Below are 26,186 nucleotides of genomic sequence, written 5' to 3'. Positions count from 1 at the left end.
TTTTCATTTTATTTAAAATCCATGGACACTGTGTGCGATATACCATGACAGCTGCCGGCAATGCATTGGGGTACAAACAGGAATGTCACGTTGCTGCCTTGAGGAATGTAGGTTTGGGGGACGCGGGTCTGTGAGGAGGAAGCCCACGGGAACCACGCAGGGCAAAGGCAGGGCTGCTGAGCGCGCAGCTGCCCATCGATGGTTTGGGGGCAGAGAGGCGCAAAGCTTTGAGGGGGTGTGGGTTTTGGGGTGATGCCCAGGTGAAAGTGAAGAGAACAGGAACAGGCTGGGTGACGTGCGCCATGCCACTGGCTGACGTCTCGTAGTGTGGAGGGCCGGGGGGCCGGCAGCTGTCGACTCAACAGCCCAGCAAGGCCTGGGCTCCGGCAGAGAGAGGTTCAGAGCACACCGTGTCCCTGTGGCAGAACATTCGAGAGGAGGATGTGGTCACGGCTGCGCTCAGAAGTGCTGAGGAAGCGGCCTGCATTTCACGGTCGGGTTGGAGGGATGGTGATATTAAGGTAAGAAATCCAGGAGAAGGAGTGCACGGGGCAGAAGGGAAAGACGAGAGCAGGTTCGTTTCCAGTTGTCTCACGTGCAAAATGCCAGCCTTAAAAGGCACTGTCAGAACCTCACTTTGATGAGTCCTATAGAGGATTCCTACATACAGTTAAGAGTTACACCAAAAAAGAAAAAAGTTACACCAGCTACACCCTAGTAAAGGTTGAAAATTCACACTCCAGTTGACTGTTTCGGTTGAAGAGTTTTAAGTCCACTTTCCTGTTCATAGAGCCCTTGCGGCTAGACGGGCACGCCCCCGTCTCTCATGTCACCCTTTACCCCTCTGTCCTGAGAAAGGAGACTTAGCTGCTTCCTTAGTTCCTGAATTTCTTTCTCTTGCTCGACTATCTTCATCTGTAAGGTGAGATTAACCTGTGAAGAGAGAAAATTTTAAGCTCCACTGCCTCAGGTTCTTCCTTTACTTTGAAACATACAGGCTGCCTCTGCACAGTGCTGACCCACATGGATTCCAGTTCCCACGGCTTACTACGCATCACCCAGCCATGTGGTGAGCGTCAGTTACCCAGGTACAGTGACTGACTGCCCGAGCACTTCAAGTCCACAGCACGCTATGTGACCCACCATGCGTCTCCTGATCGGGGACAGTGCTCACTTCTCTAGGAAGCCCTGGTGGCTGGTCGCCGAGTGAGTGAGTCGGTTCACACAGTGGCGCAGCCACACTGCCTCCTGTTTCCCACTGATACACCCACTGACGGTTTTGAAAGAGGGAATCGGCCAACAGATACGAAGGTGCAGCCGAGCAATGAGAAGGGACGGTGCTGGAAGTGAAAATCAAACACGCGGCATCCCAGACAGGACAGCTGATGCTGGGGCGGCAGATCACGCCACCATCCAGCGCCGAGTGAGGGCGGCTTATCAAACAGGAAGAGGACGCAGACGTCCCCAGGAAAGAACCCCTGGGGACAGATCCCAGCATCGAAAGTGCCCAAGACAAAATGCCAGAAGCTGATGCAAACTTGGCAAGCAGGGTGACAAGTCACCAGAGGAAAGGTGCTCACTCTGTATCCTAATCACGGGATGAGATGAAGGCGGGCACTGCTCAAACTACTGGAACACATTAATGCTCCATTGTAGTTTTATAATTTTTCATGTCTGTATACATCTCTAACTAGATAATGAGAGAGTTTTAAACATTTTGACAAACATTTTTAAAGGTCAAGGAGTAACTGTTGGCTTTTTCCCATCAGTGATTATGCTGTGAGCTCCGTGTGGTCATTTTCACAGCCCTGCACTACACAGAGTGCAAAGTGAGGGCCACGGGTATAAACAGATGTATCTGTGTGGAGGTGTGCAAAACAGTTCTACCAGGAGAAATCCTTACCATTAGTACCAAATAACGATGGTCTCCACTCACCATCCTCACGGGGAGTTAGAAAATCCCCTCCACACGAGGAGATCACACTAACCACCACATCTGCTCCTTTCAGAGGCTCAGAGAAAGCCACTGCACCTGTCTGCTTACTGTTCCATCTAGTAAAATTCCCTGCTTTGACTCAAAAATGAATAAGCCTTAAACAGGAGACAAACCAACTAACCAGCTGCCAGTGGGTCCCCAACTCGTGAGCCTCAGAACCCCTTGGAGGGCCTGTGGAAGCACTCATGGCAGCCCGTTCTCCCGCAGCTTTTGTTTTTAACAGGCTGGTGGGGGAGGCAGGGGGCTCCGAGAATTCTATCAAGTTGGTGGCGATTTTACCCGCTGGTGCGGAGTCTGCTCCCCGGAAGCAGCACGTTCACACACTGCTGCCCACATGCTGGGGGGAAGGCCCTCGGAGACCTTGTTACGAAGCAGGTCAGGGGCGCAGAGCCCCGGAGCCCGTGTTTCTAATGAGCTCCCAGGTGAGGCTGGTGCTGCTGGCCGGAGGACCCACTCTGAGTAGCAAAGCACCAGAGAACCTGTGAGTTTCTCTCTGAATCCAGACTTTTTAAGTCTTGGAAAGTTTCTGTTCATACCCGTGAGTGAAAACACCAAGTTGGGAAGGAGGGCGGGGAGGGGCTGCCTGGGGCAGCGCCTGCTCACGGGAGAGAAGGTCAGACTCCCGCGCCCGAGAACTGAGCTCTCAGGCTGGTTAAGCAGGGCCTAGCCAGACAGGCCGGCTCCCCTGGGCATCCCTGCTGTCCTGGATCCCCCGGTGCGTGTGCCTTTCTGATGTGTGCTCAGTCATGCCCGTTTCTTTGCAGCCCACCAGGCTCCTCTGTCCATGGGGTTCCCCAGGCAAGACTGCTAAAATGGGTTCCTCCGGGGGATCTTCCTGACCCAGGGATCGAACCACTGTCTCCTGCACTGCAGGTGGACTCTACCACTATGCCACCTGGGAAGCCCTTCTACCACTACACACTTTATAACAGTTCATAAAAGGCCACATACCACGGCTGGGAAGGAAAACCAAAACCTGACAGCAGGATGAGGCTCGAAACTGGAGCCCGAGGTGACCACCTTCAGTGTGGACAGCTGGCAGCGGTCACCTGGCTTGCCTGACAAGTGCGCCACTGGAAGCTCTGAGAATGTGTTGAGATATTTCGTTTCTGTAACCCTTATTCTAAGCTCAACTGCTCTTCATGAGATGGGATTCACAATTTAAACCATGTCTGGCCACTGCCTCTCTTGGCTTGGCCCACCTCTTCCTTGAGGTGCTTTCTCTTCTTTCAATAAACTTGTTTTTGCCATGGGAAAAACAAAACGATCAGCTCCATGTTGGACCTCCTGTTTTCCCCAGTATTAAATAAGTCATACATACATTTCCAGAATTTTGGAAGAGCTCACTCTGCAGCAGCTGGATGGCAGATGGCCTCTGGGCTGAGTTCTTTCTGGTTAAGTGCTGGATGTACTTGGCTTGGACGGGACACCTTTTACTGAGGGCCTCAGGGATCTGTCCGGTCCTCAAACCTGTTAAAACGTGTGCTCGCTCCATTTCTGTCCCAAATGGCTGAAAGAGCTCCAGCAGGATCACGCCCAAGCTATACATATCTGACTGGAAACAGGGGAGACAGTCATTGAGTAGTGGGATACACAGTGACATCTGTGACACCCGTGAATTTGAAAACCGTTGTTGACTCCCTAAGTCATGTCCAACTCCTTGCGACCCCGTGAACTGCAGCACGCCAGGCTCCCTGTCCTTCACTGTCTCCCGGAGTTTGCTCAGACTCACGTCCATTGAGTCGATGATGCCGTCCAACCATCGCACCCTGTCCCCCCCTTTTCCTCCTGCCCTCCCTCTTCTCAGCATCAGGGTCTTTCCCAACGATGCAGTTAGAAAGTGAGGCTTGCCCACTATGGCCGTTTGATCTGAGAGAGAATCTGCCTACCTCGCTCCACCATCTCCAGAATCACGTGGATGTCAGAGCTTCCCCTGCATTTACTGTACTTCCTGTTACTTCCGACTACAGGTAAACCCACAAACTGGGTAAAGGGGAACCAGTCCTACCTTGGCGTCATACTCGGATCCCTCCAGCTGTTCGGGGGAAGCGTACAGACACGTACCCACTCTGGAGGTGTGCGTTGGCGCCCCTGTGATTTGAAAAGTCAAAGATGAAGCCTGGCAGGGTTAGCACCGTCCACGTGAAGACCCCTGACCCTGAGCAGACACTGCAGCTCCCAAGGGAATGGTGCTGCTTCTCAAAAATCACACCTTTGCTATTAACTCTTTATGATTCTCTTTAAATACTGACAGTGTCCAACCGTGTCTCTCTCTCTCTTTTTAATGTAAAAACAAACCAACAAAAACCATCACCAAAACAAACTTACTCTCCCCATTTGCACTGCCCCAGTCTGTGTTTTTCTGGATGATGTCTGCACAGGCCAGGCCAAAGTCTCCTATTTTTACTTGCTGATCAGGGCCATGAAGGAAAATATTTCTGGGCTGTAAACAAACACAATACGTCAATTCCCTGGTATTCTAAAACGAACAGTGAAAATGAGTAGATGTTGCGACTTCTCAACTCAGGAGTCAGCAGCCCTTCATGAATCAGCAATGAGAACAGTGGCTCTCAAACTCGGCCGCACTTCACCGCGGAACCGGAAACAAATCTCAGTGTCCAAGCCACTCCCTGGACTAACAGAATTCCAGGGGGTGGACACGGGCACTGACATTGGTTTCAAGTCCCCAGCTTCTAACATAGAGCATGCTTGTACACAAGCGCACCTTAGCCCTGCTGAGACCTCAGAATCACTGAAGCTTTTAAAAAACTATTATCCTTTCAACAAGTCAAAGCTGTTGATTTTTCTTTTCTTAATGAAAAAAAATAAAGAAAACTGGTCTTTGTTTTTTAAAGCTCCTAGATGTCTCCTCTGTGTCAGCCAGGGCTGGGAACGACCAGGCCACACTCTGAACGTATACATTTTGCTCTGTCGAAGCAACCGCTGCAGGCCCAACACGTTTCCCTTGGAGCTACCCCTAGACCAGTGCGAAAATACCCCTCTGCTGGAGGCGGGAGGAATTCCTCTGAAAACTAAAAAATGCTCAGGTTAAAAGTCAGGTTTTCTTAATTTCAACATAGTCATTTGTTTGGAGGCTTCCCTGATGGTTCAGTGGTTAGGACTCCGAGCTTCCAACGAAAGGGACGGAGGTTCAATCCCTGACTGGGAAACAAAGATCCCACAGGCCTCATGGCCTGGACCAAAAAGTTTTATTTGAATGTGTAAATTCCCCTATTTTAGCTTCATCAGTTTTAACAGTGGCTGAATGGGAAGAGAAAACATAAAAAAAAAAATCTTATGTACAAGATGACACTCTGAATAAGTTTTTATGACTGAGGAGAAAGTCCTGGAAACAGCGCTTCTATTGACTCAACAGATACAGAACAGGTGAAAAAGCTGGACTCTGAGGTAAAAATGCGTCGTGTTCATGGATACGATTCTCAGCAGTTCTAGGTCAGTTCTAGAACTGAGCTGGAAGAACCCCAGAGAGTGGGACTGACCGATTCTGTACTGCACCTTCCCTGAATCCCTAGGTTCCCCACTGGAAGCTGTGCTCATGGGAAACATAACCAAGAGAGGCAACGAGGGGCGGGCAGCCGATGGGCCCAGGGCCCTGGAGGGCGGCACAGCGGCCACGCTGCACGTCCAGCTCTGCGAGGCCATCATGCGACAGGACTGCGCCGCGCTCCGGGCCCTGCTGAGGAGCCACCCCGTAAACCAGCCCATGACCGTCCCGGCCAGCTCCACGGGCTATAGCCTGGCCAACTCCAGGCAGTTCCTCAGCCAGGTACTCGCCTCCCCTGCCCGCTCACTCAGCGCCCTCAGCATGCCCCGGGCCAGGCAGTGTGCCCCGAGCCGTGTCCTGCCGAGTGTGAGCAGAGGCGGGGCTCGCCCGGCTGGGAGAGCCTTCATGTCATCCTCTCAAATGTGCCAAGGCTACATCTCTGTGCTGGAATCACTTCTCCCTTTCTTACACATACTTTTTTCATTGTCTGAATTTTTATACAGTGAGTAGTGCCTCTACAATTTTTTTTAAGCCACCCTCTGCCTTAATCTTGCAGTCATGCTGTAAGGCCACTACATACATCTTTTTTAAGAACTTCGGTAAACAGCTCTGCTAGTCATCGACAACATAAGTGACATTAACTTGGAAACCCTGAAAATGCAGAATTTACTAATGATACCAATGACTTTGGCAAAGCTGTAAACTACACAGAACCTACTTGGCAATGACCCTCTGGGTTCATTTAAATTCGAAGGGACTTGACAGCAATTACCATTAATTCTACACAATGAGCTCATCACAAGAAACGACTTTCAAAGCTTTAAGTAAATTGTATCTGCTCCCCTGGTAAATCTGCATTAATGTAAAATACAGATTTTTTATAATACAGAATTGACTAGCGTGGGGTCATTTAAAACAAGCAAAAGAAAAGGATACTTTCAGTGCAGATAGCAGAAAAATACTGAATTAAAGATATTCTAGACATAATTAATCCCTTTGAGGGGGATTAACACAACTGTTATTTCCAACTACACTGGGCTACTTGTAACGTACTTCTCCCCCCAAGGAGACGCTGTCCTTCCCCCCCATCCACCTGGCAGCCAAATACCTCAAGGCGCAGAGTCTGCTTTGCCTGCTGGAGCGCGGGGCTGACCCGGAAGTCCGGTAAGTTACCGCGACGGGCCACCGTTTTGAAAATATGAATAAATGAGGACACATAAGATCTCAGTGTCCTCTTCCCGGTCCTGTCTGGACTCGTCCATTCCACCAGGGACAGACTACAGGTTACCTACCACGTTTTGAACAAACCAGTTTCTTTACTGACTAGAGATCCTCTGAAAAACTGGAAATAATGCGAGAACACAAGTCAGTCAGCCCTCTTAATGCAGCGTGAGTATTAAGTGCTCAGCAATGGTTTGTGCAAAATGAAGTCCCTGGTCACAGCCCTCAGGGAGTTTAATGACCTAAGTTAGATAGGAGAGACAAGAAAATAGAAATAGGCAGAGATTTTCTTGGAAAGAAGTTTATCCTGCTTCCCGATATATCTTCACCACCTAAACCAAGGCTGATACTTCCTAAGTGTCCTATAAATACCATCTGAATGAATGGAAGAAGTACACGGTATAAACAAAAGTAAAGCCCCAAATCCTGACCGTGCTCCGGAAAGGCCCCCAACCCATCGTGCCCTCACCCTCCCCCATGAGCCCCACCGGGGTCTGCAGACCCACTTACAGGCCTCCCAGGACTGGAGCGGCAGCTCCCCCACCCCTCCACCAGGACTCCTCGGTACACCTTCCTCGCCTTGGGTGGGGCGCAGACCTCTGGAGAACTCTGCCCACCAGCCTGTTTAGTAGCTCTGTCGGCTTAATCCTTCCACATTCGACTGGAAGCTCTGCCAGGTGGGGATGCTGCTATTTCTCCACTTCCCTGTCGCAGGGCTTACGTTAAATCCACACAGGTGAACTCAGAGTTATCCAGTTCCAGGGGAGCGGTCAGATGTTCCTAAGAGACCTTCCCCTTTCCCTGCCAAAATCACGGAGTTCTGAAGGCAATTGTGAGAGACTTCAGTAACGAAGACGAGGGCTGATTTGTCAAACCTTTGCTTGGCCTGGGGTGGAGCAGGTTCTGAGAGTGAACTCGAGAGGCAGCCCCCGCCATCCGCACGTGGGTGAAAAAGCCAGGTTAGAGGAGCAGGCGCGGGGCCACCAGGGACGGAGTCAGCAGGCGCCCTGGCCCTTCACGGCTCACTTCAGTGGGAACCCCTGGATCATGCAGGAGTCCGGGCGGTTTTACTGAATGGCTGCTAACTCTGCACACTCCCCTGGGGAGGCGCTGGGACACAGAGGTAACTGAGATGCAGCCTGGAGGAGGCCACGAATCTAGCAGGACTTGCAGCTGACACAAGCTATAACAGGAAGCTGGGCCCCTCTGTGCTGTGAGGCATACCACCCTGTCCCCTCAGAATGCTGCAATACCCCAAGAAAGTAAAGAGCAATGCAGAGTGTCAGGCCCATCTTCCGGGTAATCACGGGGGACTATTGTAATCGTTTCCCTCGTAAGCCATAGCTCGCCATCCCCACTGTGAGCTGAGTGTAACCTGCCCTGAACGCCTATTCCAGGGACACACAAGGCTTCACCACCCTGCACCTGATGCTGCTGAACTGGCCCATCACCTCGACCACGGGGACGAAGCCGAGGAACAAGATCCAAATGATGCTGACGGACATCCAGAGCAACGCCGTCCTGTGCCTCCGCATCCTGTGCGCGCACGGGGCCCAGGTGAATGCGCGGGTGGACAGCGGCCACAGGCACTGCCCGCTGCACCTGGCCACCATCTACGGGACCCACTTGGTCCTGTCCATCCTGGTGCAGAACGGGGCCCAGGTCAATGCCCAGAATGGGTCCAGCATGACGCCCCTGCACATGGCTGCCGACATACTCAACAAGGAGATGATGGAAACTCTGATTGCCTGGGGGGCCAACGTCAACTGCGCCATCTCCTCCACAGGCAACACGGCCCTGAAGCTGGCGGTGTGCACCGCGTCGAGCAAGGCCGGCCGGCTGCTGGCGGCGGGCCTCGGCTGCATTCGCCTACTCCTGGTCCACGGGGCCCAGGTCAACGCCCGGGACCATGACGGTCAGGCCGCCATCCACGAGGCGTGTTTCGGAGGCAGGGAGGTGATCATCAACCTCCTGCTCGAATTTGAAGCCAACGTGAACATCTTAACAAGAAACGGGGAGTCTCCGATACACATGTACCTCCAGCGTGGCTCCAACATACGAGACACGGCCCTTCTCGCCAGGCTGCTCTTCCGCTCTTACCCTCTGAGGCTGACCAACAACCAAGGAAACCTACCTGCGGGGATCCTGCTCCCGGAATTCCACCTCCTAAGGGAAACCCTCCTAAAGCTATCTCAGAAGCCCTTATCCCTGGAAGACATCTGTAAAAGAAATGTCAGAAATATTTATGGGGAGAAGCACAAACAGCTCTTGAGGCGGCTTCTCCCGGGGGAGATGTGGAGCTCTGTCTATGGCCATCACGACTTAGCTCAGCTCCTGAAATAAGCCCTCCAGGCTGCACAGGGCCACAGGCTCCAGTGACTCCCTGCCCTTTCTGGCTAGACGTGAGCCCCAAATACCTACACCGTCACCTTATACAAATGTACAAACTACTGGTTCTTAAACCTTTTCAAAAAATAAAGTGATCTGCACAGTAACTTTTCCTTCCTAAACAGTCTTTTAAGAGCATTTTCCAGGATTTAACTTTTGCCCCCAAAAGGTAAGTAAATTAATTTAAAACTCTCTGCCAAAAAAGGAGGGCTTCTCCAATGGCTCAACAGGTAAAGAATCTGCCTGCAATGCAGGAAACATAGGAGACAAGGGTTCAATCCCTGGGTCGGGAAGATCCCCTGGTAGAGGACATGGCTACCCACTCCAGTATTCCTGCCTGGAACCCCACGGACAGAGGAGAGCCTGGTGGGCTATATTTAGTCCAAGGGGTCGCAAAAGAGTCAGACATGACTGAGCAACTAAGCACACCAAAGCAGTAAATATATATTTTTCTCTTTTTTTGGCCGCGCCAAGTAGCTTGTGAGATTTTAGTTCCCCAACCAGGAACTGAACCTTTGCCCTTGGCAGTGAAAGCATGGAGTCCTAACCATTGTACCACCAGTGAATTCCATTTTCTCTCTTGACAGTCTTTTATCAAAAATTGGAATAGTTACTGCAGTTTTTTAAAACAGCAGAAAAAAAAATTCCCATGTTAAATTTCCTTTAAGAGGAATAATTATAGAAACAGATTTTACCTCCAAGGCAGGAAAAAAATGAGCATTTTTGTCAGCATGAAATATCTTTAGCAAAATGAGTTATATTAGTACTCAGAGCACCCTCAGTATTAACACCTGAAATGAGCTAGAATTTTTGAATACCCAAAGATTATTCCTTTTAAATTTCCCTTCAAGTTTTCATGTTCCAGACCTATGGAACGATGACTTATGTAACACAGACGTAAGGATAACCTCCGAGGTAAATGAACAAAGGTACACAACCTCATTTAATTTAATGAACCGATACCCAAGGCATCCCAGTAAGCAGCTGTCAGTGGCTGAATCTCCCCCACTTACCTTCAGATCTCTGTGTACAATCCCCATGTTATGTATGTAAAACACACCTTCCACCAACTCCTGAAAAATCTTTGTTGCAACACTGGCCATAACATAAGGACCTAGAAGTTAAAAAAAAAAAAAAAAGTTTCACTTTTCTAATAGTTTTTCACTCATTAATTAATATCAAAATGTAATGAATGCAGTTACAAATACATTAACATGTGACACCGATACAACATTCAGATTTTCAGCACTTCCCTAAGGACTCATTTCCCAAGCAGAAGCTGTGAAACCAACTGCTCACAGGGCTGGGGTGAACCACGCTCCTCCCACAAAGACGAGTCCACAGCACTACAACGTACACGAGGAGGACGAGGACACATACAGCTCCTGGGGGCCCTAGACCCCAGGCGCCACCGCCCGTGACTGCGCTGAGCAACATCTGGAACGCTCTAGGTTCATGGGAGACAGGGACACTGAGGAGCTACTGGAGAGACGTTACATCTCCTCCTCTCTGCTGGAAGCCAGCCTTAAGATTCTGAGTAGGCCAACTAACCTGTGTTTTAGTCCAAATAGAGGGGCCCAGTGTCATTAGGAGTGAATAGCAAATGACTAATTATACTTAGTTGAGTCTTGGCCTAAAATCAAGTCGTTCGCATCCCCTATTTTGATAATCTATTATGATACAGTGAATCTCAACTTTGGACACACATCAGAACCAACAAGAGAACTTTCACAAAACAGACCAAAGGCCAAGCCCTAACCAAGACCAACTATATAAAAGTTATTGCTGTGGGCCCAGACAACATCCTTTTTGAAAAGGATTTCATTTTTTAGAAAAAACAGTCTTAGACTGACAGACAAACTGAGGCAGTGCCCACTTACCCCACACCCAGGCTCCCTGTCGTCAACACCTACATCAGTCTGGTACATTTGTCGCAATTAATGCACCGATCCTGCTAAGAGTCCATGGGTTATTCAGACTTCCCTAGTTTTTACCTAATGTCCTTTTTCTGTTCCAGGACTCCATCCAGGACACCACATTACATTTACTTGTCATGCCTCTTGAGGGTCCTCTGGTCTCAGACTTTTCCTGTTTATGATGACCTTGACAGTTTTGAGAAGGACTGGTCAGGTGGTTGGTAGAACATCCTTCAGCTGGGATGTGTCTGTGTTTATCTCGTGATTAGACTGGGGTTATGGGCTCTGGGGAGGAAGACCACAGAGATACCCTGCCCCTCTCATCAGCTCTTCTCAAGTGCACATACTAGCAACATGAGTTATCACTGTTGATATTGACCTTGACCACTAGCTTAGGGGGTGTCTGCCAGGTTTCTCCCACTGTAGAGTCATTCTTTTTTATCGACATGTTTTTGAAAAGTTCCCCCAGGTAATTTCAATGTGCAGCCTAAGTTGAGAACCAGTGTGGTAATATTTTACAAACGTTAACGTAACAGTTATTTCTAGAGGATATGCTAGAACCGTGGGGCGGGGAGGGGTGGGGGTACTCTGGCTCCTGAGGGAGACAAACTCCTGACTACATACCCTTCTGTAAGGGTTTCTTTCAAGGTCTCTTTTTGTAAAAGTGTCACAGTTTCAGGCTAAAAAGCTAAAATAAAATACTTAAATTTTTTCCCTTAAAAACATGTTAAAGACCTTCCCTATCTAAAATCCCTAACCTGAAGTCTAGCATATTACTCCTGTGCTGGGTGCTCAGTTCCTCAATAGTGTCCGACTCTTTGTGGCCCCACGGACTACAGCCCACCAGGCTCCTCTGCCAATGGGGACTGTTCAGGTAAGAATACTGAAGTGGTTTGCCATGCCCTTCTCCAGGGGATCTACCCAACTAAGGGATCAAACCCAGGCCTCCCGCACTGTGAGCAGATTCTTTACCATCTGAGCCACCATATTACTCTTAAATATTAGCAAACTATGTATCTATGACAGTGAATATTACTCACTCAATCGTGTCCAACTCTTTGCGACCCCGTGGACTGTAGCCCGCCAGGCTAATCTGTCCATGGAATTCTCCAGGCGAGAAAACTGGAGTGGGTCGCCATTTCCTTCTCCAGGGGATCCTCCTGACCCAGGGATCGAACCCGGGTCTCCCACATTGCAGGCAGATTATCGTCTGAGTAACTTCCAAGCAACCTACTTGTTTTTAAAACTGTGATTTTCCTTTGCCCCCCAGTCTCAAGCATCCAGAGGCAGAAGACGACCTGCCTCCCCCCGCCGGCCAGGCCCTGGGCCACGGCCTGGGTACTCACAGGCGGCCTCGTCCACACTGCGCCGGGCCCGGCCGTCTCGCTCCACGATCCAGTCCCACAGCGAGAGCCCGCACAGCTGCATCTGGATGTGCAGCATCAGGCGGTACGGCACCTGGGGGGACACGAGCGGGCTCCTGTCGCAGGCTCACTCGCAGCGGCCTCGAGAGGACCAAGGCTCCCCGCCTGCTCTAGGCCAAGCAGTGGGCTATGGGCTGTGGGCAGAGGCACTCGGACAGACAGGCCTACCCAAGAAGCCCAGAGGCTAGTGAAGGAGACGGGGGGAATGGAGCAACACTGGAGACGGGGTGTCATCACTGAGTGGGCGGAGGGCAGGCCCAGCTGGGCTTAGGCAGGTGGCAAATGGAAGAAGCTCTCAAATGTAACAGAGGCCATGGGCCCAAAACTGTTTAGTCGGCTCTCAAGATACAGTTTTTAAAGCTAAGATAGAGTACTGGACTGACTGTATGGCACTCCACTACTCTATGGATACCCCAGAGTGTACACACGCTTTGTTTGACTTCAGCGGAACAGAAATTAACCATTTGTCTAAGAAAAAAGTAAGCAACAATTAAGCTCACTGCAGCCCATTCAGGAAGATTTTCAAATGTATTACAGAGCAATGAAAGGATTTCTGATGAAAAGTCTCTCACACTCAACTCCTGTAAAATTCAGGGGGACCTACTCAAAATTTTGTGCATCGAGAATACATGCACAGAGCCTCGTGTTCCTGGACAGGCAGAATTAATTCTATGTGAATATATGGATGGTGTCTAAAGTTTTATGATCCCAACATGACAGATTATGTGTAGACCCTGTTAATGTTACTCGAGCATGTGGGAGTTTCACGAGCATTATCAGTGGAATCCTAATTAGTGTAATAAGACCCTGAAAGATGACCAGGTGACCCCACTAGGATGGTCTTCTAAAGTCAGGTTCCAAAAGACAGAACATCTTTCTCCATAAATACATTTTGACAGTATGAAGCTAACATACCACAGAAACAGAGCGTGAGAGATAATTTCTATCCCGAGGTATACATATGAAATGTCTAGAGAAGGAAAGGGCCCAGGGAAGGAGGTCAGGAAAGGGTGAGCGTGAACTGAGGGAAAAAGGGGAGACCAAACACAAGGGCCACAGGTTAGGAGGGACACGAGAAAAGAGACAGACCACGAGGTCAGGAGGGCTATGGGAGAGACGGGGAGGAGAAGCCGGGGAGGGAGCCAGCCTGGGAAGGGGGCGCCCGGATCCAGCCACAGGGCTCCGCGCCATCACCACCGGGAAACGGCAGATCGGCAGGTCCTGGGAGAGGCACCGACCTCTGTCTGCCCCAACAAGTTGAGGTTTTCTTCAGAAGACTCCTCAGTGGATGCGAAGTTCTCCTCTGGGTCAGAGTTATGCTGAAGCGGCAGCCGACGCCCAACAATGGGTCTGGAAGACCCATCAACCACGTCACTTTCGCGGAGCTCAAGTGATGATTCGAAGTCACCAGCATCTCTGGAGACTACATTGGAGCTGTAGTTCACCAATTCGTTATTCTGATTGTCTTCAACACCAGGTTTTGGTAAGGACTGTTCTTTTTCTGAGGTGAATTCGGCAAAAATAATGGATGAGCTGTTACTTTCGTCACTTTTAACATCATATTGAGCGCTGCAGGGAGAAAAAAGAAGTAAAGATAAAAATCAGTGTAAAAAAAGGTCAAGAGTACCACCTCAACTGTTCCTTCCAGGCTGCATGTATATCTTACTGGTAAACTAACAAAAAAGACAGCCTCTCTGTCTAGCAGTAGTAATTACTTAAAAATACTGACAGGAAACACTTGAGAGGAAAAAGAAAACAGTTTAACATTTTGTAATGAAACTAAGCAAGAAGAAAGTCTAAAACACAACCCAAGGAGGTAACAGGAAGTTAACATCTACTACGTGAAAGGACACAGCAGCCCAAGTACCTGGGGTCTTTATGGTCGGAGATCACTTCCAGGGACGGCAACTGAAGAGAAAGTCTATCTGCTGAAGAGAAAAGAAGAGTCTTCAAAGCTGCTCAGTTTTCTAATTTATAGTCGAAAGCAGTCCTAAGATATATAACTAATACCAAATGAGAATACAAGATAAAAAATGTCATGACCTTCTGGCAAAATGCAAATACAGCGAGCTTAGTCAAATGACTGGTGGATTTTAGGAAAGATAAACAGAGCTGTTCACCTATACAAGGGCTCAGTGAACTCAGTGGGCAGGACCCAACAGTAAGCATTTAAAGCTCTGTGGGCCCTGGGGGCTCAGCTGCCACTATGCCACTCTGCTCTGTAGTGCCAAAGCGGCGGCAGAGGACGCACTCCTGTGAGCCTGGCTTCTACACACTTTACTTACTGGCAATGAAATTTTAATTTCACATAATCTTTACAAAATATGCTTCCTTTGATTCCTTTTAACTCTTTAAAAAAATGTATATCAGCTTGTGGGATGCGCAAGAGAGGCAGGCCAGATGTGGCCCGTGGGCCAAAATTCATCAGCCCTTCAACTGTGTCTCCTAAAGCCGCTCACCTTGCCTGTGGGCCACGTGAACATGTTCTATCCAGGCCGTGTGATAGCCAACAATATTAGGATGCTGAAGACCGGCCAGCACCTTAACTTCCCGCAGGACCTGGAGAAGAAATATACTCAGAGCTGACTTCTACTGACAAATCTGTTACATGTGTCTGGTGTCAAATATGACTTGTTTCCTCTGTACGAGGAATCTAAACTATCTTAAAATGATGGGGATACTTCTGTGGGAGAAAAATGCAGTTGCTTAGCAACTAAAAACCTTACATGCATATGGTACTTTACACTTCTCATGGTTCATACATAATCATTCTCTCATTTCATTCCTTCAAGTCCAGCCCTCCAAGGTAAATAAACCATATTTGTCACCGCTATTTCAAGGGCAAGAGACAGAAGTGGCTTAGAGGACTAGGTCATTTGCTCAGGACCACCCAGCATGTCAGGGAGGAGCTGGACCTGAATTGAGCATCTGTGTTTTTCCTAAGAAGCCCGTTACATATTATATATGAACAGTTTACTTAAAAAATTAACTTCCCCAGCAATGACCCAGAAACGTGGTCAATCTGAAGTGCCTATAAAAAAATTAAGTCTTGATGTTTATTTTACTGTAACACAATCTTAGTAAATTGTTAATCCATACCACCTATTTGCCAAATACACACACACACACAAACTCTTTCAAAAGGACATAAATACTCAATTATTCAAAATAAGTAAATGTTTAAAATCATACCTTCATGCAATCTGTTTTAGTTGCACCCTTAATCAGGATTTTTTTAATTGCATAGTACTGACCATCTAATTTATTCCTGACCTAAAAAAGTAGATGAGAAGACAAAGTAAACTATACCATTAAATTCCAGCTGAATACAGACAGTTCTTTTCAACTTGACCTTAGATAAGCCAAACTAGACAAAGAGATAAAATTACACTACAAAGTAATTTTGAGTCCTCTTAACTACCTTTAGGGAAGTCAGCCGTAGTCAGCCAGGCTAAAAGTTTTTTCAAGTACTGAGAATGTCGTGGTTCTGAGAGCTGGACTGAGTCCAGCTCCTAGAAGCTCTATGTTTGAAGAATGGGGATGTTCACAAAAAAGCTCTGTGAAAAACACAGCAGCATAAATAACTGTTTCAAGTAATACATTTTTAAATAAAAATTAACCATAGAACAAAACTCAAAAGGTTTCCAGGCTCCCCCTAAATCACCAACGTGGTCAGGAAAAACTTAAAACCTGTCCACGTCCCTAACAAATGACAAATCTTAATAAAAGAAAATATACGATTTCTGGAAATTTCCTTTGAGCACTTTAAATGGCAATGAAAACATCTTCAAATACAATACGTTGTTTAGAGTAGAAGTCAGAATGAATACGTAGAAAACCACCTTGTATACTCTTCCGTATCCACCTTTTCCTAAGACGGCTAGCTCTTCAAATTCGTTTAAGTAACGTGAAGTCTGTGCTTCAAAGGCTACTTCCCTTGCTCTGAAAGTTAAACATAAGCAATCAGTCAATACCAAAACATGAGAGAACCACGACATTCCAAGATAGGTCATGCTCACTGTATTACTGCCCTGGGAATCCTCTAAGCTGGAATGGTTTGGAAAGGATGCGCTAAAATGAAACTCTCCATTCTCTATGAAGAAAGCCTCTGCTAATGAGCAAATCAATAGCATAGCAGAGAAAGCAGAGACAACTTTAACCTAATTTTAAGTATTTTACCAGCAACTAGTATTCCAATTAGAAATTATTATTGTTTTAAAACAGGAATTCTAAAGATGACTAACAGGCAGCAGCTGACTAGTTGAGTTTAGTGACAAATTTACTTAAATTTCTTAATGGTTCAGAACGGTTACAGGTTTTAAACTACCATTTCCTCCGTGAAGTTGAAATTCAGTGGTATTCCCCTGACAGGGACTGGATGTCAGTGCTCTGAATTAAGGGCGGGGCTTATAGAATCCCTAAGGAATTGGGGGGGGGAGCGGTCAAGAGAATGAGAAATCTTACAAAGCTTTTAACTTTCATGAACTACCCTAACTACATTATTTTTAATCCCCATACTAATTTCTGATTAATTCAGGATTACTTCTCCATACTGATTTCTTTTTGAATCAGTTTACTTCCTATATAGTCATAAAACTATTCAACACATACCTGATCTTCTGGATGTGAGAATTATCCTCACAAGGACCCTAAAATCAAAAAATTATTTTTTAAAAAACATTTTGAAAATTCCATGGAATAAGGAATCTACCCAAATTCAATGTTATATGACTACTCCCAAATGCTCATATTAACATTTAAAAAAATATACCCACCCATCCAATGGCTTTTTCAATATCACCTAAGAGTTTGCAATTAAAGATGTTTCTCCCTGAAAGAGCACTCACGGAAAAGCTATATTCTCGCCACCCAAAGGCCAGGCTGAGACCCCTCTGCATGGCTCAGTGCTCAGCTGCAGCTCCTGCCTCTCCTCTCAGCAAGGCCCACTCTGACACGCTATGCAGAGTTCACGCCACACCTCCCAACATCTTCTAAGCCCTCTACTCCTTGATGTTTCTTCTTAACACCACCAACTAACACCCCATGTATTTTTCTTTTTCTATTGTTCACTGCCTCCTCCTCAAGGAACATAAGCTCCCTGAGGGCAGGGACTTTTATTTTGTGCACTACTTGAACCCCAACTCCTACAAGATAGCCTAACACACAACAGCCATTCGATAAATATCTGTTGAATAAACAAAGTTAATATTAAACCTGTTATATAAAAAAAAAACAAACCACGTTATCAGGTTCTCATAATGCTTTAAAATAGAGTTCTCTTAAAATCAGGATTTTTTTTGTCACACATCGAGTACATTTATTTCTCCGTGCTTACCTGGCGAACTCTCTCCTTAGCTGACCTCATCAAATGCGTAATGGCTCTGTTGTGATGTAGCCGCAATGAGCTGAACTCATCGCTGCAGGTGAAGGACGACAGCAGCCCCATTTTGATAAAGGTCTGACAAAGCACTGTAAGGAGAGCAGGGAAAACAATCATTAGAAAGCCTGGCGATAAAATGTCTCCCTGGGCGCTGTGAGCTGCCACAGCAAATTCTCAAACCTGAGGGGCAACGGGAACCCCCAATTTGGAACCAAGTCAGCCACAAGCATGGGTAACCCAAGCACCCAGGGACCTCCTGCTTGCAACTGGCATCTGAAATGTGGGCAGTCTTGGGGACTAAGCCCTTCAATTGCGGGAGCTGACTCGAACTTCAGGGAAACAGTGCCAGGCGTGAACTGTGAGACACCCAGCTGGAGGGTCAAGACAACTGGTCACAACTGTTTCAGGGTTTTGGTCGAGAACAGATTCAGAATCAGTACCTGGGATTTTCATGCATCTGCTCACCAACTAAACCATAACAGATCTTCAAAAACTCCATGAATTATCACGTTATAAATCAAAAAGACCTACCTTTTATTTATTCAGATACACACAATTTTATGGTGATTAATCTTTTTAGGTGTTCACAGCGATGACATTCATAAGGAATTACCCAAAGGAAAATACAAAATAAATTTACAAGATGTATTATTAAGGTTTATTTCAAATTTTTAGACACAGGTTGCCTCTCAAACTGATGGCATTAAACAACATAGAATTTGTACAAGTTTTACTTAGCAAAGTTAATTCATTCTTACTGACATTTAAACACCTGTCTGGAACGAAGTGGGTTTGGCTCATGGACATGGCTCAGGTGCTCCAGCAGCGAAACCAGCAACAGTTGGTTGGCAACTGCAAAAGGGAAGGTGGGCTGCTGCAGGGGTCCTTTCAGCACCTGGAGTTCCGCGGGAACATCAGATTCTGCAAGTGAAAACGGGAAAAAAAAATTTAAGAAATGGTAAACCGGCCAATCTTAATGGAAATCAACTCTGAATAGTCATTGCAAGGACTGATACTGAAGCTCCAATATTTTGCCCACCTGATGGAAAGACCACCCAATGCCAACTCACTGGAAAAGATCCTGAAGTTGGGAAATATTGAGGGCAGGAGAAGGGGGGGACAGAGGATGAGATGGTTGGATGGCATCATGGACTCAATGGACACGAGTTTGAACAAACTCCAGAAGACAGTGAAGCCTGGCATGATGCAGTCCATGGGGTCACACAGAGTCAGACACAACTTACCAACTGAACAACAACAAGCATGTCTCACAATGAAAAAAAAAGCATATGCTAATTAGTAAAAGACTCTACTTAAATTTAAGGAAATAAAGAGCAAAACATTAGTTTAGGTGACTGGAGTTAATCAAGACAGAGTGTCTGGAATTGAGCTTTGAGTTGAAATCTGCAAGTCTGGAAGCACTAGCAGAAAGATGCCACTGCAGGCAAGGAGGACGTTTTGGTTAATGATGTGTGCAAAGGCAGAAATGAATAAATGGAAAATAAATATTTCAGCAAGCAAACAAGCAGGAACAGGCTTCCTTCTGGCCAGAGGTACCAGAAGTCTGGCCGTGGAGAAAAGGGAGGAAGGATGGAACCTTTATGCTGAGTGTGTGCTACATACGTTTGGACCAGGTGTTTTATTTGCATGATCTCATTTAGTCCTCACGAAACTCTATGTGACCATTCCCATTTTACAGATGCAGACGCTGACCTCATTGAGAGGTTGAGGAACAAGTGAGCAGGCATCTCAGGCAGACTCCCAAGCCTATCCTCGTTCTACTAAACAAGATCAAGCCGGCAGCTGAGTTGGCACTTAAAGCAGAAGGTCATAAGTTCTCATGCACCGTTTATTAAACACATCATTTAATAGGCCAAAAACACAATGCAGGAAAACAGTGAGGAAACTGTTCTGGACATGTGACGGGGAGCCTGGAAGGAGGCACGCAACCACCAACGCCAAGTCAGGATGAGCCTAGCAGAGGAATTAAGTGAAGAAACTTGGAGGAAAGAACAAGTTCCAGAGATAGTAAGAAAGAAATGGACTAGCCAGGATTCAAATACTAGGAATGGGAAGGAGAGGTTAATGCGAGTGAAACCTGGTAAAAGGAGCTGTTGGAGGAAAGATGAGGCACTTCAAACTCTCAAAAGCTGCTGACCCAATTGGCTGGAAATACTCTGCAGAACGGGGCCCATTGTACCCTACACCTTCTATTAACAAAATCGTCCCCGTCCCAAACACTCTGCTCCGAGCTTCTCTATAAACCACTGAAGGTCCTGAAGAGCCAATGTTTTTCAAATTGAGAGTTCATTCACCAATTTCCTCTCTGACCTGTAGGTGGGCTCAAAAAAGACCTGCATGAATGGCGATGTGCTATTCATTTTAAATGAATAATTATTATCTGAGTATGAGAAAGAAAAAGAATGGAAAATGTGCCATGTAAAAACGTCTCTATATAAAGGTATCTTCAAGTTAAAACACGAATCACAAAATCAGATACAGTAATCTGTACTGTATGTGTCAAGAAAGAAAAGGCGACAACATTTATACAGAGCTCTTACACGCTAGTAAGAAAATGAAGCACAGTTAAAATTCAAACAGGCTTAATACAGCTAGTAATACATATATATTATGAAACGGAGGACCTTAGATTATGTGTAACAGATACACAGTAAAATAACCACAGTACCAGAGTTTGGAAACAGTGCCACCAGATTGGCAACTTTTTAAAAATTTATTTTTATTGAAGTATAGTTGATTTACAATGTTGGGTTAATTACTGCTATACAGCAAAATGATTTAGTTATACATACATACATATATATTTTTTAACATCCTTTTCCATTATGGTTTATTCTAGGATATTGAATACAGTTCTTTTGTGTGATACAGAAGGACCTTGTTTATTCATTCCATATATAAAAGCTTATCTGCTAACCCCAACCTACCACGTCATTCCTCCCACAAACCCTTCCCCTTGGCAACCACAGATTGGTAATTAAAGTCTGGAATCCTTGGTATGGTTAAGAGCACAGAAAACTAGACACTTTCAAACCCAAGGGGTAAGTGTCTACAACCTTTGGCAATACACTGTAGAATTTCAAACGTGCAAACCTTAACCCAACACTTCTACTTTTGGAAAGATAAACCAAGGAAATAAAGAAAACACAGCAAATATGTATGTCCAAGGTGATCAGGGCAACACCTTAAAATACTGAAACTTTGTTAAGTTATATCCAGTACTCTTGCCTGGAAAATCCCATGGGCGGAGGAGCCTGGTGGGCTGCGGTCCATGGGGTTGTGAAGAGTCGGACACGACTGAGCGACTTCACTTTCACTTTTCACTTTCATGCATTGGAGAAGGAAATGGCAACCCACTCCAGTGTTCTTGCCTGGAGAATCCCAGGGACGGGGGAGCCTGGTGGGCTGCCGTCTATGGGGTCAGGTAGAGTCAGAAAGGACTGAAGCGACTTAGCAGCAGCATACATAGAATACTATGTAGCTGTTGTATCAATAAATGACCCTATACAGAAAGATAATCATAAATAATAATGTAGCAAGTCAAAGAAGTAGGCCAAGCAACAAGGACCTCTGGTACAGCACAGGGAACTCAAGAATCTGAAAAAGAATGAATATCTGTACATGTATAACTGAATCCCTTTGTGGTACACCTGAAACTAAAACAACCTGGTAAATCAACTATACGCTAATAAAATTAAAGTTTTTAAAAAACAAAAAGCAGCAGGACATAAATTAGTAACGCAAACAAAGGTGAGCAAGACAGTTTCATAGAAACCAACACAACCTTTCTGGTCACCATTTTAATAAAACATATCAAAACTTTTTAAAAAAATGTTTTCTTTGACCAAACAAACCCTACTTCCATGGATCTATTCCAAAGAGATAAACATGTATTAACAAAGATTTATGAATATAGATATCAAATAGAGGTCAAACCCTATATTATTTCTAATGGTTAAAAAAAAAAAAGATAATCCTGTTTTCTAACAACACAGCAAAGATTAAATAAATGATAGTACAGAATGTGATCATCTTAAAATAATGTTCTTAAAGGCTAACTTATCACAAGAAAATGCTAATATAAGTTCACACTTAAAAAGTAACCTGCTTATCAAACTATTATGATCACGATTTTAAAATATATTTATTTTACAGCTAAGAACAGAAAGATCAAAACAGACAAAAGTCTCTGCCCCCTGTATTTTCAATGACACAACGACAGAAGCTCCCAAGAGTGAAATTACAGTGAGCAGCAGTTTTATAGTCTGCCTGTTTGACCACTAGTGTCTAGGCATCCACCTGGTATACAGCACCTCTCAGGAAATACTACAAATAAAAACAGCAAATTTTTAGCAGTGAGGTCTCCTCAGAGACATGAGTAAACGGGACCTTCCCCCCTCCTTCCTTTATGCCTTTAAATTTTCTGATGCTTTCTCTAAATTTTTATCCTATTCAGACAATGTTTCTATCATACTCTGATAGAAACGTTTAATCTATTCGGAATACCTTTCTTTGACAAATATTTTAAATACAAAATTCACCCAAAAGTTGTCCCTAGCTAAACCAAAACATACTGCTTGTAATTTCCATTTACAAACAGTAACCTCAGGGGGATGAGATCATGGCTTTTTTAGTTTCTTCTTCAGACTTCTCTACCTTTTCAATATATTCTATAATGTGAAAAAAAATTTTTTTTAAGTACTGAATTGCCAACAGTGGTGAGATTTTTTTTTTAAGGAGTGTTTTCTGCTTGTATATACCCTTATCCCTATCCTCTATGATAAGAAAATTCTACTTTTTAATAAAAAACAAAAAATAAAAACGGTTGCTCAGCAGAGTCAACTGAACCTAATAAGAAAGTGACAACTTTAAAAAGATGATGGACAGACACCCAAACACAGGAAGGAGTAAAACTGACGGGAAATGAAGGTGGAGGCTGAAAGCCTCTCACTTCACAATTATGGTCCAGAGAAAAGGAAGAGGTAAGGGGCTGAAAGGAAAGGTGAGGTCAAGTTCTCCCATAAAAGAGGAAGAAACAAGATCCAGGCCCAGTGTGAATTAGAGCTCTAGAATTCTGCCAAGTAAGGGGGGAGTAAGACAAATAGGAAGGGAATCATGTGATTCAACCTCCTGAGGAAAGTATGATCCAAATTAAAGAATCTGAAGGATTAATCAGAGGTAAAAATTTGGAAATACCTGTGTCCGATGAGAGAAGAAAAATTAATGAGCCTGACAACAGGTTTCCTGTCGGGCCTCCTTCTAATGCGAGCTTTTCCACAGGGGCAGGAAAAAAGACATGCAAGAACTTTGATCAAAGACTGATGATGCTGGTTTGAGCAGAATCCCTACTCGAGCTGCTGAAGGACACAGGCGCCGGTTACGTCCAGACTGTGACTTTTCTAACACTACCACTGTTGGGCACAGTGACCTCCTCACATCAACACAGACACCTGCTGAGAAGTCATCTACCTATTCTGTTTTTACATCAAGAAATTAAACTAGGATTTCTCACAGATCTAACCTTTCATATTAAAAAGACAGTGTATGTCTGGCCATTCTGGGCTTCTCTTTTTCTCTCTGTGAAAGAAAAGGCAATATGTAAACACAGCAGTATCATGAGTAACCAATGTAAACACAGCAGTATCATGAGTAACCAAAAGAGAAGGAAATTTTTAGAAGCTTATCGAAGATCACTCCCTTCAAGAATAATCTTCAGTGTGCAGAAAACCTTATCACAGTGTTACAGAACAGACTTGCCTGTTTACAGCAGGGACTTTGACATAACACTACATATTACCAGCTACTAGAATATGATACATGTGGGGAAAAAATCAGTTTTTCCTTTAAAAAATAGTTATCTTACAACCATCCTATGCTAAGAACCTACCTAAATCACTATCACAGTCTCCATTTGTTTCTCTTTATCAAGAATTGTAGGTAGTAATAAGGGTGAAAATTGAAGAATTTATGGAATAAATTAAGACCTTTTCAACTCAGCTTCCACCTTTAAATCCCCTGCAACATGTTAATATTTGTTTCAGGCTTCAACTTAACGTATATTCTCTATAATCACTCTATTTGAACTACCACAAAGTAAAAACCTTTCTGAATCAATGATTCATTCATTTATGGCACAATTTTATTTTTTAAATGGCCATAAACCCTACTATATATAAACAAGGACCTACTTTACAGCATGGAAAATTATACTCAGTATCTTGTAACAACCTATAATGGAAAAGAATATATATACATATATGTGTGTGTGTATATATATATATTGCTGAGCTACTTTGCTATACATTTGAAATTAACACAACACTGTAAATTAACTATATCTCAATTTTCTTCAATGAGTTCATCCACTAAAAAAATACATTCTAGGCACTTGGGATATTTTTTGCTATTGGATTACAGAATAGCGATACCTATACTATCACCATCAATATATTTACTGAGGAAATGAAACTTTTAAAGTATTTTTAAACTGTTTTTATAGTTATCCAATACTAAGTAGAGCAAACAAATACTACCTATCATACGCTCCATTTGGGCCCCTATTTAATCTTCAGTTCAGTTCAGTGTCAGTCGTGTCCGACTCTGCGACCCCACGAATCGCAGCACGCCACGCCTCCCTGTCCATCACCAACTCCCGGAAAATTATACCGCTGTCATGATCACTACAAATCCTTATGTTGATGTCTGCAAGGGCTCAGGCAATTACAAATGTTACAAGGTAAACAGTCCACACCAAACCACCCTCCCTTCTGACACCAACTGCAATTCTGGAAAAGTTCCTGGTATCACCCTGATGTTCAAGAAAAAAGAAGAAGAAAAAAAAAAAAACCTGCCCAAACAACTGGTTACCACTGAAGAGCCTTTCATTAATATATGAGATATTCTGAACTGGTTAGACTCAGTGTTATAAGCACCCCTCGCTTTATGAACCACCTGACGAACTTACATCCTATCTCCTAGTAACCAAAAGCTTCAAGAAAACTTGGGTTTCTTCCTTAACAGAAAAGGATGATGTCCTTACTGCTTCACTATGAGAACTCTTCAGCTACGCGAAAGTAAAGCAAAAGACAAAGAGAAGCTACCATGAAAACTCAACCCAAACTGCTCAGCGCATAGGGTCTGCCAAGTTGCAGTCGACTAGTTTGCAACGCTGAAGCGCATCATCTGAGCCCCGGCGCTCAGGAGCTGGAAAACAGCCAGAGGGAAAACAGCCTGGCGCGTCGGTAGCCCCGAGGCCACAGAGGAAAACCGCGGAGCAGAAAGGGAAACGATCCAGGGGGCTGTAGACAACTGTTTCAATACGAGCTCTCCTAATCCAGACAGCCCGCCCGCCCTCGACACTGCACCGCTGGGCCCCGTTCCGGCCAGGATCCAGCCGAACTTGTCCAGGTCCTGGCCCAAACCTCGCAGCCACCTGCGGCCCCGAGGATGAAGGCGGACGGGGGCGGGGAAGGCCGCCGCATTCCGTGTTCCTCACCATCATACTTGGGGTCCGAGCCCTCGGCGGGGAAGTCGATGGCGGGCGGCGCGGGCACAGCCCCCGCCGCGTTGCCCTCCGCCTCGCGCTCCGCGGCCCCAGAGACGCCCCCCAGCATCGCCGGGCGCGCGCGAGAGACGCCAGTCAGCCAGCCCTCCCGCCAGCCAGCTTGGCGCCGCCGCACTCTGCCCGTCCAGCGGTCGCCACCGGATCCGGAAGTAGCCCCGCGGAAGGCGGAACCTGTCTCGCCCCCGCTCCGAGCGACGCTGTCGCAGGCCACGCCCCGTATCGGGGCCATGCCCCCCTGTCGTGGAGAGAAGGATGGGCTGGATCCCGCGCCGGCGCATCCTTGGCGCCCGGTGGGCTGGTCCTCTCGCCGCGGCGGCGGTGGCGAGATCCGCCCCCTGCTACACCGGAGTTGACCCGGGCCTGCCCCTCCCCGCGGTCCGGCTTCACTGCCCTCGGGACCTGAAAACCCAGCTAGTCAGCACTCTCACATCTCCCGCCAGGACTCCGGTGCTAGTCTTAAGAATCCGGCGTCTGCAGGGACCCTGATCCAAATGTTTACTTTTTGCGGACACTTCGGTGACTTTGTCATTTGTTGTTGTTATTTATTTATTTATTTATTTTAGAAAAATCAAAAGCATCTACAGGATTCGTCTCAACGAGAACTGAACCTGTTTGGGCGAACCGTTAGGTCACCACAAAACGGGAAATGCCAGCTAGATTCCAGAGTGAATCAGTCTCATAAAACTTCCGCTGGTTTTGAGACAACTTTCAACTGAGGTGATTTCAAACCTAGACAGCCTTTTCGAAGTGATCCCATGGCCACACCGGATC

General features: G+C 45.9%; 2 protein-coding genes across 3 annotated transcripts; one reads left to right on the top strand and one right to left on the bottom strand.

Annotated features, from left to right (window-relative positions):
* Positions 1 to 2: 2 nt before the first annotated feature.
* EIF2AK1 (eukaryotic translation initiation factor 2 alpha kinase 1) lies at positions 3 to 25,542 on the bottom strand. 2 transcript variants are annotated; one of them, XM_052658924.1, is made up of 15 exons: positions 25,347 to 25,542; positions 18,593 to 18,751; positions 17,786 to 17,919; positions 17,062 to 17,099; positions 16,293 to 16,392; positions 15,643 to 15,723; positions 14,910 to 15,009; positions 14,318 to 14,378; positions 13,689 to 14,019; positions 12,373 to 12,484; positions 10,124 to 10,224; positions 4,325 to 4,439; positions 4,005 to 4,087; positions 3,318 to 3,551; positions 3 to 933 (listed from the first exon to the last, which is right to left on the bottom strand). In XM_052658924.1, exons 1-15 carry the CDS (start codon positions 25,462 to 25,464, stop codon positions 802 to 804), a joined length of 1,899 nt encoding a protein of 632 aa, XP_052514884.1. In that variant the 5' UTR covers positions 25,465 to 25,542; the 3' UTR covers positions 3 to 801. The 2 variants fall into 2 exon arrangements, with proteins under 2 accessions (XP_052514884.1, XP_052514892.1); XM_052658932.1 differs by having other exon boundaries at positions 14,318 to 14,375.
* ANKRD61 (ankyrin repeat domain 61) lies at positions 5,553 to 9,065 on the top strand. Its single transcript, XM_052658935.1, has 3 exons — positions 5,553 to 5,783; positions 6,568 to 6,665; positions 8,120 to 9,065. Exons 1-3 carry the CDS (start codon positions 5,553 to 5,555, stop codon positions 9,063 to 9,065), a joined length of 1,275 nt encoding a protein of 424 aa, XP_052514895.1.
* Positions 25,543 to 26,186: the final 644 nt, after the last annotated feature.

The sequence above is a fragment of the Budorcas taxicolor genome, chromosome 2, assembly GCF_023091745.1.
Source record: "Budorcas taxicolor isolate Tak-1 chromosome 2, Takin1.1, whole genome shotgun sequence".
Lineage (NCBI taxonomy): Eukaryota > Metazoa > Chordata > Mammalia > Artiodactyla > Bovidae > Budorcas > Budorcas taxicolor.
This window is presented reverse-complemented; position numbering and strand designations above follow the sequence as displayed.

Bases quoted from the DNA above. Each gene is read 5' to 3' on its own strand.
- EIF2AK1 (XM_052658924.1), bottom strand. From the start codon at position 25,464: ATGCTGGGGGGCGTCTCTGGGGCCGCGGAGCGCGAGGCGGAGGGCAAC. The intron at 17,100-17,785 runs GTAAGCACGGAG...TTTTGATTTTAG, and splicing joins CTAAGGAGAGAGTTCGCCAG to GGTCCTTGTGAGGATAATTC. The intron at 15,010-15,642 runs GTATGATTTTAA...TTTCTTCTCCAG, and splicing joins CTAAAACAGATTGCATGAAG to GTCCTGCGGGAAGTTAAGGT.
- ANKRD61 (XM_052658935.1), top strand. From the start codon at position 5,553: ATGGGAAACATAACCAAGAGAGGCAACGAGGGGCGGGCAGCCGATGGG. The intron at 5,784-6,567 runs GTACTCGCCTCC...TCTCCCCCCAAG, and splicing joins CCAGGCAGTTCCTCAGCCAG to GAGACGCTGTCCTTCCCCCC. The intron at 6,666-8,119 runs GTAAGTTACCGC...CGCCTATTCCAG, and splicing joins GGGGCTGACCCGGAAGTCCG to GGACACACAAGGCTTCACCA.